We start from the raw sequence: 18303 nt of genomic DNA on the forward strand, positions 1-18303 counted from the left end.
GAGGGTTTAAAATGGAGTGAAGGGTTGAGGGGGAACTCCCATCCTGTTGCTTCCCCTATGGTCCCTTTACAGCTGGAATGAGCTGGCTTGGGCAGGTGGGTTTCCTAGTGGAGGGATGACACCCAGAGAGCCAGCATCTCCCTCTTGAGCAGGGATGGACGGAGATGACAACTTGTGTGTCTCAGACCCCCGTCAGGCTCCCTGGCTTGGCTCGCCTTAACCAGCCTGGGGGATGAAGGAAGTGCATGCTACCACCAGAACACCAGGTCTCTTCCCTCTGCCCCTTTTGAATATACTTTCAATTATCTTCTCAAAGATCCTGTCATGTGTCTGCTCCAGAAGCATATAGGCTCCAGTGAGAAATATGTTCAAACTCCATGCGAGCTGCTGTCACTAAGAGCCACAGAGGACTCTCCCTAGTGAACCTGCTTCAAACAAGGTAATGAGTTAGGCCTGGATCTCACTGCAGCCAGCTGTCTTCAGAGAGTGCCTGCCACCTTTGGAAACAGATGCCTGGTTCCAGCAGAAAAACTTGTGTTTACTACCTGCCCTCCCACCTACCCCCACCCCACCCCACCCCCCGCCGAAAAAAAGGCATGAATGGGTCTAGATCTGCTTCAGCATGGAAACGGAAAAAGTCCCAGAAATTGTCTCATAGATGGAGGGCTGAGCCCAGCATGGTAATATGTAAAATGTGGCTTTGGATGGATAACAAAGGGCAGTAGAGTAACCCTTTGTGATTGCTCTCTGAGTCCCTTGGTGTCCCGAGCTTTCAGCCTATTCATTGTCAAATTATCAAAAACTAGGCCCAGCCTGGAAAAGGGAGATATGTCTGCTTTTGGCAAGCGCCTAGTTCACTCAGAACATGTTGCCTCGTTAGATGACCACAAAGCCACGTGCAGGACCTAGGCTTGGCTGAGATACTGAAACAGGATGGCCAGATGTGATATTGTGACTTATAACAAGAAATACATATTTCGTCTTCATCTCCGTTCCTGGCACAGACCTCCTAAAATCCTTGGAATTTCCTAAGTGATGAGAGTGATAAAGGTGTCATTTGTTATGGCCCACTCCTCAACCTCCCGGGAGGGGAGAGGAACTGGAGATTGAGTTCAATCACCAATGGCCAATGATTTAATCAATCATGCCTGTGTAATGAAGCCTCTATAAAAACCCAAAAGGACAAGATTCAGAGAGCTTCTGGGTTGGTGAACACATGGAGGTATGGGGAGGGTGGCACGCTCAGAGAGGGCTTGGAAGCTCCATGCCCCTTCTCCATACCTTGCCTTCTGCATCACTTCCTTCTGGCTGTTCCTGAGTTATGTCCTTTTGTAATAAACCAGTAATATAGTAAGTAAAATGTTTCTCTGAGTTCTGTGAGCCACTCTAGCAAATTAATTGAACCAAGGAGGGGGCTGTTGGAACCTCCAATCTCTAGCCAGTTGGTCAGAAGCACAGGTGACAAACTGGACTTGGTGATTGGCATCTGAAGTTGAGGGAAGGGGGGACAGTCTTGTAGGACTGAGCCCTTAACCTGTGGGATCCGAAGCTATCTCTGGATAGATAGTGTCAGAATTGAGTTGAATTGTAGGACACCCAGCTGGTTTCAGAGAATTGCTTGGTGGTATAGGGAAAAAATGCACATTGTACCAGGCTTACCCAGAGAGAGGCTCAAGTGAAGATATAAAAACAATCACAATGAAATGTCCAAAACAGGCAGATCCACAGAGATGGAAAGTAGATTAGTGGTTGCCGGGGGCTGAGGGAAAGGGAAAAGGAATAACTGCTAATGGGTACGGGGTTTCTTTTTGAGGTGATGAACACGTTCTAGAATTAGAGAGTGGTGACGGCTGCACAAACTCTATGAATATAGTAAAAACCACTGAATTCTATACTTTGAAAGAGTGAATTTTAAGGCATGTGAATTATATATCAATGTTTTTAAACTGCAGAAGAAAAATCTTTCAGGTCCCCAGTAACAGCTGGGGAAACTCTAAAATCTGAACTCCTTTGCTGGCCAGCTCACACACCCAGGCGTGTAGCTTGGAACCCTGGCAGTGTGCAGAAGCCTTTGTCCTGACAAAGAACTGCCAGTCCAAGGGACATGAGCATTGTGGCCCTTGGCACTGGACATGGCAAGACTCTATGGCCAACCCTGTTCTGACAGTCACCAACCACCTGCCACCATGTATTTGCACTACTCTCACTGCCTCGTGGGCCTGCAAGGAGAGTCAGGCCCTCAAAACCTCAAAACCTCCCCGACACCCATCTCTTTGCTCTTCATCTTTGGTATAAATTTCCAAAGCTGTGTCAAATACTCGACTGCCCCCACTTGGCCCAGGCCTTAGGCTGGGGGTTGGGTTCACACAGAGGCCCCTCACCAGTCATGAGCTGCAGCTCCAAGGCTGAAGAGAGGCAACTCTGACCCCCACCTAAACCCCTGGCAGCTCCCCCTTCCCCATGATGCCAGGCATGGAGGCCTGTGGAGAGGAGAGAGGTGAGTCAGAGAAGCTGAGTGCCAGTGCTCGGAGATGCCCACACTGTGGCTGGGTCAGGACTGAAGCAGAGGGCATAGTGTCATCAGTGTAGGCTGGAAAGTCTTGCCCCTGGCCTACCCCAGGCTGCCTTGTGAATTGAACTGCCAGATTCCACTGGAGTATTAAAAAGCCTAAATATTTATTTGCTTCATATTTACAAAGGTGAGAAGGAGACCAAGGGAGACCCCAAGAACACTCCCATACCTGGCTGACCAGGCCCTTTCCGCTGCAGAGGACGCAGACACAGCTGGAAGGGACAGGATTTATGTTGCATACTTGAACTACAGCGAGGTAAGACTGGTCCTATTTACAGGGCAGAAACACTACAGGTGGAGCATGGGGGGCGGCAGAGCGAGCACCAGAGTCCTGGCCAGAGGGTGCCCTTGCTTGCCGCCTTGCCCACCTCTCCCAGAGACATCGCTGCGGCCCCACTGGGGTTCTCAGGGTTGGGGGGGAGAACGGGGCCGGCTCACATGATGCTCGCCGGGGTGAAGACAGGGCCCACACACAAGGTGTCTGTGATCTCCCAGCCACAGGACAGAGGCTTGCACACGCCCTCGGTGTCCTCATCCTGTTCTGCAGGCAGCAGATGCCCTCGAAGCGCTTCCCTGCAGGTGAGAGAGGGGCACAGAAAGCAGCCAGCATGGGGCCTGCAGGCCGGGGGCTCCCAATCCGGAAGTTCTCACCTGAGCCCCAGAGCCCAGCCCAGGACAGGAACGGGGGAAGGCCTGCTGACCCCTCTTCCACCCCGCTCTCTTCCCCCTATAGTCCACCCCACAAGGGAAAGGAACCCACATTTATGGAGCACTTACTCCATGGCAGACATTGTGCCAGGCTCTTGACTTACATTATCTAATTGCATCCTCCCAGAACCCTGAAAGGGCAGCATTGTCACCCCCATTTTACTGATGAGAAAATTGAGACTCAGAGAGAAGTGACCTGCCCAAAGTCACATCCCTGAAAGGTTGTAGAACTAGGATTCAACCCAACTCTCTTACTCCAAAGTCCACATTCTCCATACCCTAGGCTTAGGACTTAAAAAAAAAAAAATCATTTCCTGCCCTCCTCAAAAAATCCTACAAACTGTTTCTCCTCCTACCTGCCCATCTTAATAAATGGCTCCACTGTCTGATCAGCTGCTCTAGCTACAAGCTGGGAATCTTGTTCCCATACCCAGCAGATCCTTGCCAAGCCCAGCTCCTGAACATCCTCACAGGTGCCCACTTCTCTCCACTCCCACTGCTGCCACCGTCTCTAGCCAGGATTGCAGTTTCCCTGATCTGCTCCTGCCTCCTGCAGACATTTCTAGCCCAGGCTCATCTCTTCCAAAAGGTAAATCTCTGCCCTTGAGTCGCCAGCGGCTTCCCTCTGCTCTCAGTCTCTCCCTGCCCTTTCCAGTCCCCCACCTGCAGGAAGGCCTCCCTCTTTGCTGATGTGAACAATTCGACAGCAAGTCAGTAGTCAGTGTCTTTGCACAGAGCCCAGTCAGGCTGTTCCCTTCCGGTGGAAGGCTCTCCAGGCCAAGCGCCCTCTGTCTGTCTCCTTATCTTTCAAAATGAGCTGCTCCAGTTTCTTAGAACCCCTCCTTGGATCCTTACTGCCTTCAAGATCAAGTCCAATCTGGGCCTCCAAGGTCCTTCTTGATCCAGTCTTCCCCACATGCCACTCCAGCCAGCCAGAGCTACCTGCAGTTCTTTGAATGAACTGGACTCTTTCAAGCCCCCACACCTCTCAGCCCGGACCACCCACCTGTCGGCTTGCCTGGCCCTCCTGTGCCTGGCTAACCCCTCCTTACCCATCAGGTGGTGCCTCCTGAGAAGCAGCCTGGCCACCCCTCCCCCACGCGCTGTCCCTCCCTCCCCAGTGACCTTTCCACTCTCTATGCCAGTGTCTGTGTGTGCAGGTCTGTGCCTCGGCTCACCCCACAGTCTTAGATGCTCTTGTACCCCCAGGACCCGGCACAGAGCCAGGCTCTGATGCAGCACGTTCTGACACGGCTCCTTTGATATGCGGAATTTTTTGACATGGCCATTTCAGTTCATCAGAACGTGTGGTTCCTAGTAATGGGTATAACCGACTCCCTGCACCCTCCTCTGCTGTGTCTGCTGATGCCGGACCCAGGAAGGGATAAGGACGCCTGCACGGTGATTGTTTTTTTTAAGTTTGTTCTTTAGGCCTTGTCAAAACCCCCCTGATGTCGAAATGGCCGCCATCAGCCTGTCCGCACCCCGGCAGGGAGTAGAAACAGCAAAGGTGTGTTGACCCGATGACCGAAATGAGACTGACACTGAGCCCCGTCGGGCCTGGGGTTTGGTAGCATTGCTCCTGTGGGGGCCTCAGGACACAGGCTGTACTCACTCCTGAGGGCCCAGCACAGAAGCCCCTCCCAACTGCTCCTGCGCTCCGCAGCCATCTCCCCAGCCCCCAAATGGGGCTCTTCACCACTGACCAGCTGTGTGACCTCAAGCAAGTGACCTCTCTGTGATAACATTGATCCCACAGAGTTTTGTGTGGGTGGAGGGAAATAATCATGAGATGCCTGACAGAGGGTTCAACAAACGTGACTTTGTTTCTGTCTGGTGCACCTCTCGCCTCACTGGGTCTCAACGCTAGCCCGGTGAGGCTCGCAGGGCGAGTGTTATCCTCATTTTCTAGATGGGAAGACACAGGCTCAGCAAGCAGGCAAGTCTTTCCCAGGTCACAGAGCAGCCACCGGACTGGTCAGCTCTGTCCACATCTGCCCTTGTCCTCCCTCATTCCACACAGTAGCTAGAGTGGTCCTCTAAAATCCAGATCAGACATGTCACTCCCCTGCTTCAAACCAGTCCGTGCTTCCTGCAGCTCAGAGCCCTTCACACGGCCTCCAAGGCCCTTCCCAGATCCAGCCCTGCTCTCTCTCCAGCCACGACCAGCCTCATGTAGTTTTCTTGAAGGCAGCATGCTTGCTCCCTGTTCCTTCTGCCTAGAACCCCCTCCCACCCCCTCCCGCCTCCTACTGCCTCGCTCCCACTCATCCACCAGGCTCGACTTCCTCCTTCCTTCCTCAGAGAGGCAGGTCTGGGCCTCAGGGAGGGCTCTAAGCTTCCACAGCCCACCCCCACCACCCAGTATTATCAGGAGCGCCTATCTGCCCCTCTGTGTCTCACACGGCTCTGAGCTCCTCAAGGGAAGCTCAGTCTCGTTCATGGCCACAGCCAGGTGCCCAGTACAGGCCTGACTTGGAATCAGCAGCCAAGAGCTACTTGTCAGATCGAATTACACAGAAGCAGGTTTCCCTCACTGCATCTGCCCAGCCTGTTCCCTTCTCCTCCCCTCCTCCATTTCCCAGCAGGGCCCCCTTACCAGGCCAACCGAGACATGGCATAGGTGACGCGGCAGGTCTGGGTCCCCCCGAGGTGGGAACCCATGCCCACAGTGTAGGCGCCCATGTTCTCAAAGACCAGCCAGTCCCCTACGTGTAGTGGCGGCAGCCACAGGCCCTCAGCTATGCAATCACAGCCATCGACCGCTGGGCCCCACAGGCTGCTGCTGTACAGGGGCTGCTCCGTGGATGGTTTCTGCAGGAGAGAGGGATGGCCACATTCAGCTTTCCTGGGCATTCTGTGTACAGCCTTAGCACTGTGCTCCCTCAAAAGCCTTCCACGGCTCCAGAGCCAATAGGATAAAGACTGGATGGGTCTCCTAGGCTGGCATTTAAGGGCCTCCCACTTGTCTGCATTCATTGCCTCTTACAGTCTGAAGCCACAATGCTTGGTCTTGAATCCAGGCTCCAACACTTGCTAGCTGTGTGACCTTGGGCAAGGTACTTAATCCCTCTGGGCCTTGGTTTGCTCATTTGTAAAATGGGAATAATTATAGTACCTTCCTCTTAGTATTACTGAAAGGATAAATGAGTACAGGTAGAGCATTTAGAACAGTGTCTGGCACATGGCTAGGGCTCAGTAAGTTAGCGTTCTCATTATTAATATTGTTGTTGGTATCACCTCTCGGCTTCGGCCTTCACTGGCATATCTGCCACTTTCCAGACCCTGGGTATGTCCACACCTCCACAGCCCTTCCCCCTTCCTCAAATCCAGCTTGTACTCTGGGCCCGGCCCTGGGGCTCCCTCTTCTATGAAGGCCTCCCTGATCCTCTCATTCTGTGCCAGGCCTGGTCACAGGAGCCAGAGGTACACAGGGGAGTTAGAACCACCCTCCCTCAGGCTCTCAGTCTGGTGAGGAAGACGGGCCTCCAGCAGACAATCACAAAGTGACCTGGCAGAGGTCACAGAGGACTCCACAGGGTAGACATAATTCCTCCCATTTCGGGGAAACTGAGGCTCTGAGAGGTTAAGTAACTGGCCCAAAGACACAACTACCAATTACATAAAATTTAAAATTTTTTCTTAAATGACTTTCAAATCCTGAAAAGAAATCTGTAACACAGACCATTTGCAGACAACCAAGATACCAGTGCAATTTGTCACAGTGTAGGGATCCTGCCAGGCAGGTGCTCGAGGAGGAGTCATGACCGAAAGATGGACATCAGCGAATCCTGACTGTGCCCTCGGAGGCCCCTCACTCTACTCTCCGCTGCACCTACTGTGTTCCAGGCACACCAGGTGCTCTGGCCTCCCCTGAACCCGCTTCCCTTCCCCCACCCCCAGTCTCCCCCTGTGCTATTCCCTGAGGCCCCAAACCTGCCAACTCCTAGTGTCCCTTTAGATCTCAGCTAAAACAGCCTCATGGAAGCCTTTCCTAAAGCTCCATGCTCCCCAAGCTTTGCCTTCATAGCATTTACCATAATTTATAATTAGGTGTTTGTGAAATGTATCTGCTCAGGCCTGTCTTCCCTGTCAGACTATAAATTCCATGAGCCCAGAGTTCATGACCATCTTGTTCACCCCCATCTCCTCCATGCCTAGCAGTCTAGCACACAGTAGGTGCTTTTCTGAATAATATCTCATTAAATGAATGAGAAATACATGAGTGACGAGAAGGCGAAGGAAGGAAGGAAGGAGGGGAAGGAGGAAGGAGGGAGGGAAGGAGAGAGGGAGGGAGGGAATATAGAAGCCATCCAAAGAGCCTAGAACAAGGCAGTGGAGAAGACCAATAGAGGAAAATGGAAAGGTGTTTCAATACCTTACCAGCACCAGGAATGAGTAAAATTGAGAAAGAAAAGTCACAGATTTCATAAGCAGAAATAAGATTCAAATGTTTGACAAAAAGTTAATAAGCCATTAGTCTCATTAATAAAGAAAAACATGCACACAGTATTAAAATCAAGAATGAGAACTATCCTGCATTCATTCATTCATTCATTCAGCTAACACTTAGTGAGCACCTATTATGTGCCAGGCACTGATCAGGAGCCAGGGATGCAGCAGTGAACACAAAGAAACAAAGTCCTGTGCTCATGAAGCCCCATTCTAGAAAGGGGAGACCAGCAAGTATATCTGTGTTCACATGACTGAACATTCTTGTTTACAAGCTTTCTGTTAATGAATAAAATTAATCTCAATTGCTCTGAATTATCTTCATTGTTAAAAACACTAAAGTAACTTTTAAAGATCAGGTGCGGGGGTGGGATGCTATACAAAATGTATCCACGAGGATCCTTGAGAAAATAGGTTTCAAAGGTTCTTCCATAATAAAGTAAAAAGAAAAGGCACCCTTAAGTTATGTTAGGGTTCTCTCACTTATTAGTGGTATAAATAAAAAAATCAGTGGAAAAAAAAGATTTTAAAACTTCACAGAAAATAATGCAAAGCTACCCTTTTACTATTTAAAGCCATTATTTTTTTTTTAAAAAAAGGAATATCCAAAATAAATATTCCAAAAGCATGTGGTGACAAGCTTGTGAGTCTCAGCTGTTTACGAGTCCAAAAACTGAGTGGAAATGGACAAGCACCTGTAACAATATAAGACGCCCAGTCTGCTACCAGCTCCCCCACAAGAGAGGACAGGGGCTTCTTGGTTTACAAAGCATGCCCATCACTACCTCATGCCTCACTTGGGAGGTAGTTGCAATTCCCATATTACAAATGAGAAGACAGAGGGAGGAAGTGACCTGCTCCAGGTTCTGGAGGGAGTTGGTAGCAGAACTCTGAGTGGTCCCAGACCAGGGGCCTCCTAGCTGCACCGACTGGCTGCCTTTCTCACAGAGGCCCAATACGTGAGTGGATCCATAGAAGAAACAGGGCAAACATTTAAAATGGGACATGGCTCTGATGAAGTCCTTAAATAATTCCCCAACTTTTAAAGAATAAATCAATAATTCCTATACTACATAATGTGTACAAACATATTTTAAAAAGAAAAAAATGGAATGAACAAGGGCAGCACACAAAAAGGAAAAAAAGAACAAAAACCTATGGTCAAAATCTTACTTGTGAACATACAGTCAGAAATCCAGAATGAAACCTTAGCTAACCAAATCCACCTCATATTCAAAGAATCACCTCCAATGGTCAGATAATTTATCTCTAAATGGAAGGCAGGGGTGATATAAGCAAGTCGATCACCGGATTCGTCATCATATGAAAAATAAAGATCTACAGTTCAAGTGTAATTTTCCCAGTACATTTCAACATGGCATGCGATAGCCCGTGGCATCTATTCTTGATTAAAACTGCAGACAAAACCAAACCCCACAATGAAGAGAGACTGTTTAAAATAAGGCGCCAACTCGAACTTAATGGAGGTACCCTAGAATGGCCTCATCTCAGAACCAGAAGCAACCTTAGTAATTAACATTCACCCCCTCATTTTCCAGATGAAGAAATGAAACAAGGCTCAGAGAGATTAAGTAACTTGCCTAATGTGACTCAGCTACTATATGGCAAAGTCAGTACTCGAACTCAATTCTTCTGACTCCAAGTCTGAAGCTTTCTGTCACCACTCCTATTTTATATATCATGAGAAATGCTGGCAATAGCTATTAGGAAAAAAAGAAACAAAAAGGTGTAATATATAGAAAATACAGAAATAAAATATCATGTTGCAGTTAACATTTGCCCACCTGGAAAAGCCAAAGGGGAGGGAGGGAATTATTAGAGGAAATGAGTGAGTTTCAATGTACAAGCCAGTCTCTTAGCTCTAAAACACAGGGGACTGTTTCCACTCACAACAGGAATGCTTTCATTTCATGTACTTGGGCCACAATAATACGTATTCAAAGAAAATAATAAAACCTTAATGGGAAAAAGAAAAGGCAACAGTTTTACCCTCTCCTAGCTGGAAAAACTTAGTAAAGCAAAAAAGAGAATTCTCCCCAATTTAATGAATAGATTAAATAAGCTATTACTAATTAAAATCCCCAAGATATGTTCCTAAATGTTAGAAATAATGCAATAAAAGAATAAACCTGAGCCTATCAAAGAATATTAATAAGCAATAATGACAGTCTCAATTTTTAACTAATTCATGCAAAAGAATGTTTGAATCGTGTAAGATACAAAGAATAACAATAAAATGAATATCTGTGGACCCACCATCCAGCTAAAGAAATATAAAATTTCCAATGTCTTTGAAAATCCCTGTGTGGCCCACCCCAATGACATGCCTCTTCCCCTTCCCTCTCCAGAGGTAACCATTATGCTGAATTTTGTTTTCATTATTCTCTTGTTTTACCGTTTTCCATAAATATACCTAACTCTAAACAATATAGTATTTAGTTTTGCACACTTTTGAAACTTATATAAATGGGATTATAGAGTATGAAATCTCTGCAGCTTGCTCTTATGTTTTGTTGAAACTTACATTCCCAAGACTCATCCAACTGATGCATATAGCCATAATTCACAATGTGCTGCATCTGCGGAATTCATTGTATGGAATACGCTGTAATTTATCTATTACCCTGCATTAAGACAACATTAACGTTGTTTCCAATGTTTTATTTTATAAAAATTTCCCCTGTGAACATTCTGATACATCTCAAACACACGCCAAGAGTTTCTTTACAATATATACCTGGGAACTTGCTTGGAGGGAGGATCTACACATGTCTAACTTTATCTGAATAATACCAACTTGTTTCCCAAAGTGGAAATACCAACACCCACCAGCAATGTCTAAGAGATCCAACTACTGTACATCCTCACAAACACTTGATGTTATCATGCTTTTCATTTTTTTCTAATCTAATCAGTAGAAAGTAGTATCTTGTCTTTATTTGCATTTCCTTGATTACCAGTGAGGTTGAGTAACTTTTCATTTTGTTTGGTTTTCCTCTTCTGTGGACTGCCTGTTAAAGTCTTCTACCCATATTTCGATTGCTTTCTACTTCACATTGTTTTTTTTCTTATTTTCTTAAGATTCTTATTTGTCTCTGTTTCTTTTCTCTTTTCTTTTTTTTTTGTGAGGAAGATCAGCCCTGAGCTAATATCCGATGCCAATCCTCCTCTTTTTGCTGAGGAAGATTGGTCCTGGGCTAACATCTGTGCCCATCTTCCTCTACTCTATATAGGATGCTGCCACAGCATGGCTTGACAAGCGGTGCATCAGTGCGCGCCAGGGATCTGAACCTGCGAACCCCAGGCGGCTGAAGCGGAGTGTGCGTGCTTAACTGCTACGCCACTGGGCCGGCACATCTCTGTTTCTTTTTTAAGAATCCTCATATATTCTGTTGGCTAATCTCTTATCAATAATATATGTGTTTCAATATTTTTCTCCCAGTTTGTGATTGCCTCTTTACTTTCACTAAGAGATGAACAGAACCTCTTCATTTTAATGTAAACAAACATCAGTCTTTTCCTTCTTGGTTTTTAAGACATTCTTCACTCTTCTTCCCTATCTCAAAGTCAAACAAATATTCTCCTGTATTGGTTTCTGGAATTTATATTCATGTATGGTGTGAGATAGGGATCCAATTTCACTTTGTGCATATGGACCATCAGGTGTCCTAGTATCATATATCAAACAATCCCTAATGATCTGCTTTGCAAGCCCCATCAAAAATCAACTTTCCAGATATGTGTGGGTCTTTTCTGTGCTCTCAACTATGTTTTGCTGGTCTATTTTTTATGCTGCTGTCCAAATTAAATCAATTAAAATAAACTCACTGTTAGAAGTTATATAATCTACTTCTACTATTTTAGTCGTTACTCCAGACATTTACATTTTAACATGCATTCCTAACTTAAAGTCTAAAATTAATCAATATCTTTACCTTCCTCTCAAACAATTCAAGACCTTAGAACACCAGCTTGGTCACTGTACTTCCCAACTTACAGTCTATTGCTCTCCAGTGTTTTATTCTGTCTTATTTATGGCAGAGGATGCTAGTTGACCACCCCAACAATTCAAACCCTCAATTTTTGCTGGACATATGTCCACCCAGGATAAAGACTATATTTCCCAATTTTCCTTGCAGGCAGTTATGGCCATGGGACTAAGATCTTAGTTATGGCCACGGGATAGAAGCATAAGTATTATGTGGCTACTTTCGGGAAATTTCCTTAAAAGACAACTGGCACATGGACTTCACCTCTTCTTTCCTATAATAGCTGGGGCTTCAATTTGTACCTACTAAGATGGGGGCAACACCTAGAAATAGGTACAACTGGAAGCCATATGGTTCCATGTGACTATGAAACCACTACACCAGCTCTGAATTGCCTGAATCCAGACATTTGCATGAGAGTGTAATCAACCTCAATATCTTGTTCAAGTCCTGGAATTTGGGATCTGCTACTCACAGTTGAACCTAATCATAACTAAAACCTGTTTTTAAACCCCACAAATTAGATGTTATTGTTATTGGTGGTGGTGGTGGTGGCGGTGACAATAATTCTTTGGATTTACCAACATATTTACCTATCTTTGCTCACCATTCCTTCTTGCAACTCAAACCATCTATCTGGAATCATTTTCCTTATGCCTGAAACATATCCTTTAGAATTTTCTTTAGTGAATATGTCTCTCAGTATTTGCTTGGTGGAAAATGCCTAGACTTCATACTCATTCTTGAAAAACAATTTTTCTGGATATAAAACTCTAGGTTGATATATTGAAGCCATTATTCCACTATCTTCTGCCTTCCATTGTTATGGGAGAAAAATAAACTGTAAGTCGATCATTCTTCTACAGGTATTCTTCTGTCTGTCTCATTTCTCTCACTAGTTTTTAGAGCTTCTCTTTGTCTTTGGTATTCAGCTTCACTGATACATTGTCTAGGTGTGGATTTCTTTTCAGGTAATGTACTTGGGATTTGTTGGGTTTCCTGAATCTGAAAACACGTGTTCCTCTCTCCCATTGTCTCTGTTAACTCTCTGCCAGTTACTAATTTTTTTACCTCTTAGCTCCAAATCTATCCTTCTTTGCTCTCCTTTGTGATACTGGAGCTAGATAGTTCTTCTTTGGCAGCTAGTTCTATGTTAGGCTTTGTCAGTAGAGGTTGCTAGATAGACACTGCAAGGACAGGTCAGGAAAAAGGGACTTTTCCCTCTTCTAGCTTGCTGTTTCCTGTGTGGCCACCTATGGCTCAGTGTATGAGGGTCTAGTAGCATTCATCTCAGTGGCACTCACAGTTCAGCCTTGGCCCGCACCTTCCAACAAGCTTCCCCTCCACTCAGCAACAGGCTGCTCCTGTGATTCAGTTGTGGTGGGCACCCTCTGAAAGTTTCTTTGCCACTGGTAGGCTGCATGTCCCTATGATAGTCACTGCCTATCCTCAAAGGTTTCGATCTCAGCCTTGGAGGGAGGAGCCCTCTTCTAAGTTGCTTCCTTATTCACTCTTCCTTACCAGGGGTAATAATTGCTTTTACCCCTTTTAGTAATTAAATATCTTTAAAGTTAGCAATTCTTTATATTAAAATTTTCCTGTTCAAATTACTAGTATAGTTCTGTATTCTGATACAATCTCTTTCTGAAACTATGATTAGACATTATGCCCTCTCACTCTATCAGTCACTTCCTTTGTCTTTCTTATTTTCTCTGTCTCTCTGTGCTATATTTGCATAGTTTCTTCAGCTCTATCTTCCTCTTCTCTAATTCTCTCTTCAGCTGTCTCTAATATCTGGCTTATCCTGTGAATAATTTCAATTTTCATATTTTTCATTTCTAGAAGTTCTATTTAGTCCTTTTTAAAATCTGCTAGTTCATATTTTTCTATTTCCTTATTCTTTGGTCATATTTTCAATTTCTTATTTCTTTAAACATTGTAAATATTTTTTGTTTTTTTTAGCATCTGATAATTCCAATACATGAAGTAATTGCAGGTCTGATTCTGCTATCTATTGCTTCTGCTGGTTCCCCTCATGGTGACTTGTTTCTTTGTGTTTTGTGATTTTTGACTGTGAGCTCATGTACCCTGGAACTTTATCTGTGAGAATTATTGAAAGGCTAGGTTGAAGATTCCTCCTCCAGAGAGAATTTGTGTTTGCTTCTGCAAGATAAAATAAATTCTAGGCTTGAGGTTTTTCAGACCACATAGTTCATGTGAATGTGGGCAAAAAAAACCAAGAAAATCCTGGCTTATGGTTGCAAATTCTCAATTTTTTGCCCTTTTCCAACCACTAACAAGAGCAAAACAGACAAGTTTTCTTGCTATCCGCCTCTGTGGGACAGGATTTTTTTCTAGTTTACTCTTACACTAATGGTGATGTACTTCTGGGGGGTTCCCAGCTTTAGATCAGGGATCCCATCAGATTCTCCATCTTGACTAGTCTCTAGGAACACACACAGATATCAAAACTGAAGATCAGCGCTACAAGGATTCAGTGTACACCCCCAGAGAGAAATCCAGTTTCAGAGTTAGGTTTTCTCTCTGGATTAGTTGATGCATTTAACACATATTTGAACAGTCACTGTTGTAGGTGCTTGGGACACACTAGTGTCCTCATGGGGTTTACAGTCTAGCAGGAGGGAGGCAAACAACAAAATAAAGAAGTAAATTGTATAGTATGTTAGAAGGTAATAAGTGCTACCAAATAAAAGAAAAAATAGAGCAAGAGGAGGGATAGGTTGCAGTATTAAATAAGTACAAGTTGTCAGGGTAGCCCTCATTGAGGAGGTGACCTCTGAGCAAAGACCTAAAGGAGGTGAAGGAGTGAAGCAGTGTGGTACCTGGAAGAAAAGTGATCCAGGCAGAGGGAAAAGCCAGTGCAAAGGTGCTAAGGCAGGAAGGTGCCTGGTGAGTTGAAGGAACTGCAAGGAGGCTGGTGTGATTGGAGTGAAATGAGCAAGAGGGAGAGTGGTGAGGGATGAGGTCAGAGAGGAAGCAGAGGGACTGATCACAAAGGGCCTTGGAAGCCACCGTAAGGACTTTGGCTTTAAGTTGGAGTGAGACAGGAGCCAGAGCAGGGTTGTAGGTGAGGAGAGACACGATTTGACCTACATTTAATTTTTTTTAATTTTTTTTTTTTTTTGGTGAGGAAGATTGGCCCTCAGCTAACATCCATTGCCAGTCTTCCTCTTTTTGCTGAGGAAGATTAGCCCTGAGCTAACATCTGTGCCCATCTTCCTCTATTTTGTATATAGGATGTCACCACAGCATGGCTTAATGAGCAGTGTGTAGGCCCGTGCCCGGGATCCGAACCGGCGAACCCCGGGCCGCTGAAGCGGAGTGCACAAACTTAACCACTACGCCACTGGGCCGGCCCCTTGACTTACATTTTAAAAGGATCCCTCTGGCTGGTGGGTTGACTGGCATTTACTCTAGTGAAATGGGGATTCCCACTTTCACTTAATTTTTGACCTCTGAAGATTCCCTGCATTCTTATAAGTCAGGATACAGTTTTCTTTGTTGTCAGTGGGGAGGCTGTTCAGAGTATCTAGACTACCACATTGCTGGAAATAGAAGGCACCCTACCAATTTTCTAAACACAGCACAAAGCTGTTGTCAAAACAGTGTGGAATAGGCTGAGCAAAGAAAAAAATAATCAAAAGGACAGGATAAAGACTAGAGAGAGTTGCAAAAAAAGAAAACTAACGTACAGTATGGCAAAGCAGAAATAAAACAAAAAAGGGTCAGACAGTATTACTTAAGAATTTTTAAGACAAGAACTAACCAGACCCACACTTGACAAGTGCTATTGCAGTACATTCCAGACAGAGTCACACTTTTAACCATAAATAACTAGAATAAAATACAATGGGGAGGAAGAAAGCCCAATCTTAGCAACAGAGGGAGGGTCTCTCCATACGGACTAGGGTGACGGAAGCTTGTACCCTGAACTTTGCTTCCCAAGATTCTTGCAAAACTTCCATGGTACTTGCCCCCTCGGGGTTCCTCCCCACACCCACCTATACCTTGCATTTATGAAGTACTAATACACATTTATGAACTGCATATTTATACCCTAAATATATGTCATTTTAGACCACTCAGTGAACATTTAAAATGTTTATAGATAAGAATTCCACCTAACATATCAGTATTTAAAGAAAGCTATATCTTACAATATTTAAGTTTTTGTAAGTTAAAAACAATGTGCACTATGACACTTAAAAAAAAAGGAATCAAAGTAAATTTTAACAAAAGTCATCTCTGAATGGTGGCATCGGTGGATTATTTTATTTTACCATTTGTGCTAAATTTTCTCCAATAAACATTCTATTTCTATAGGAAAAACTTATGTATAAAATAAAGGTAATCTATAACCCTCAGAGCACAAAAGGCAGAAAGGGACAAATTTCCTTAGTATTAATTGCAACACATTTGGTTAAGAGACATGACAGTATTTTGAAACTTCTGTGGAATAACAAAGAATCAGAAGACTAGAATAATAAACCAACAGATTGAAAAAAAATGTGTCAAATATTATATGAAATACACACACATATGCATATGCAAGCTCATCTTCATTTGTAAGAAAAAACTTGGAGACCTCCCAAATTAAGTGAACAGAGGATATATTAAAGACATTGACATCAAAGGAAATAAAACAATAAACAAAAAAATGCTTTATCCTTGTCAAAGAAACAAAACTGAAAGAAATACTGAGGTGTACCATTTCGGATAAATTAGCCAACAAGAAAAAGGTCACAGCATGCAATGCTGGTGAACTTATTGTGAAACGAGCACAACTAGTAACAGTACATATTGATCCAAGCTCTGAGGAAAACAATCTGGCAGTATGGATCAAGAGGCCTAAAAATGCTCATATCTTTTTACCTGATAATCCTACTCCAGGGACTCATCATAGGAAAATAGTTTTTAAAAAGGGAATACACTTTAAGCATGTACATTGAGCCAGCCATGCAAAGAGAATAACAAAGAGCATTCTAAGCAGAGAGAATACTCATGGAAACATGAATAAGAATAACCAAAAACTAGCAATGTCCAAATGCCTAATGATGGAGCGATTTTATAGAGAGGCAATAATTTTATAGGAAAGTAGTTAAGAGCTTGTTCTCTGGCAACACACAGATAATCAAAGATGAATAAGACATGAAGCTTACCCTAGAGGGGCTCACAGTCCACAGTTAAAAAATTCTACCCTTTATTAACTGTGTGACTTGGAGCAAACTGCTTCACCTTCCTATACCTCGGTTTTCTCATCTGTAAAATAAGACTGATAATAGTATCCAGGTTATAGGATTCTTATAAAGATTAAGAGAGTAATGCCATGTAAAGTGCGTAGTACAGCACCTGCTACACTAAGCCCACGATGACTTCAGCCGCCACCAATCTATATGTGAGGTTTGCAGTCATGTAACACTAGGTGTATGGCGAAAGAAGGAGTGACGGTATGGAAAAATGAATAGAGTTATATTAGGGTTGAGGATTGCAGAGGGGTTTTTTTTTTTCCTTTAAATTTTAGGTTGTTTATATAATTTTTAAAAATTAATTCAATCCAACATTTTCCAAGCACCTACTGTGTGCCAACTCCCGTACTGGGGAAATAGAGATGAACAGTTTCTCCCCTCAAGGGGCTCACAGTATAGTGGGCAATCCATTCATTCATCATTCATTCCATAAATATTTCTCAAGCACCTCCTATGTACCAGGCACTGGTGTTCCCAGTGTGTTCCCTGGTGTTCCCAGTTCCCCTCCTATGTACCCAGCACTGAGTCCCTGGTGCTGGGAACTCAGGGAACAAACTGGACAACGTGGTACCCTCATAGAGTCTACATGCTAGTGGGGAAGACAGGCTGTAAGCAAGTAAACAAAAATAAACAGGATAATTACAGATTCTGACGCCTTATGAAGAAAATAAACAGGGTGCCAAAATGATCTGACGGTGAGAGGCGAGCCCACTTTAGAGAGGGGTCAGGAAACATCTCCCTGAAGAGGTGACATCTGAGCTGAGACATAGCAGAAGAGAATAAGGCACCCACCTCAGGAGCAAGTGGAAAAGCACTCTGGGCAGAGCAAATACAAAGGTCCCTCGGTCTGTAAGAGCTTAGGTGTTCCAGGAAGAGAAAGGAGGCCGGTAGGGCTGGAGCAGGTGAGCGAGGGGTGTAGTGGGGAGAGATGCGACTGAAGAGATGGGCGGGTGCCTCACCAGCCATGGTGAGGAGTCTGGATTCTATTCTGAGAGTAAAGGGAAGCCACATAGGGTTTTAAGCAGAGGAAGGACATGATCTCTGGGTTTTTTAAAGATCACTTTGTCTGCAGTACGGAGAATAAACAGTAGGAAGCCCGGAGTGGGGGCCAGAAGACCACTTAGTGATTACTGCAGTAGCCCCGGAAGGAGGTGATGGTAGCTTGCATTAGAGTGGCGGCAGAGAAGAAATTAGATGGATTCCAAATGTATTTTGGAATTAGACTTAAGAATTGCAAGTGGACTGCATGTGGGAAGAGAGGAAAAGCAAGAATCAAGAATAATGCCGAAGTTTT

General features: G+C 44.6%; 1 protein-coding gene across 5 annotated transcripts in view; it reads right to left on the reverse strand.

Moving 5' to 3' along the window:
* Window positions 1-2655: 2655 nt before the first annotated feature.
* Window positions 2656-18303, reverse strand: part of AZIN2 (antizyme inhibitor 2) — a 34837-nt gene continuing 19189 nt past the window's right edge. Inside the window, exons 10-11 of one of the 5 annotated variants that reach the window (NM_001293730.1) lie at window positions 5880-6094; window positions 2656-3145 (exon numbers count right to left, since the gene is read on the reverse strand). In NM_001293730.1, coding sequence (NP_001280659.1) covers window positions 3007-3145; window positions 5880-6094 — 354 coding nt within the window. In that variant the 3' untranslated portion in view covers window positions 2656-3006. Of the gene's footprint in view, window positions 3146-5879; window positions 6095-8955; window positions 9454-18303 lie in introns of those variants that run through there. The other 4 variants (XM_087445746.1, XM_087445749.1, XM_087445747.1 and 1 more) reach the window with 4 other exon arrangements.

This window comes from Ceratotherium simum, chromosome 22, assembly GCF_057802395.1.
Source record: "Ceratotherium simum simum isolate JZ-2026a chromosome 22, ASM5780239v1, whole genome shotgun sequence".
Lineage (NCBI taxonomy): Eukaryota > Metazoa > Chordata > Mammalia > Perissodactyla > Rhinocerotidae > Ceratotherium > Ceratotherium simum.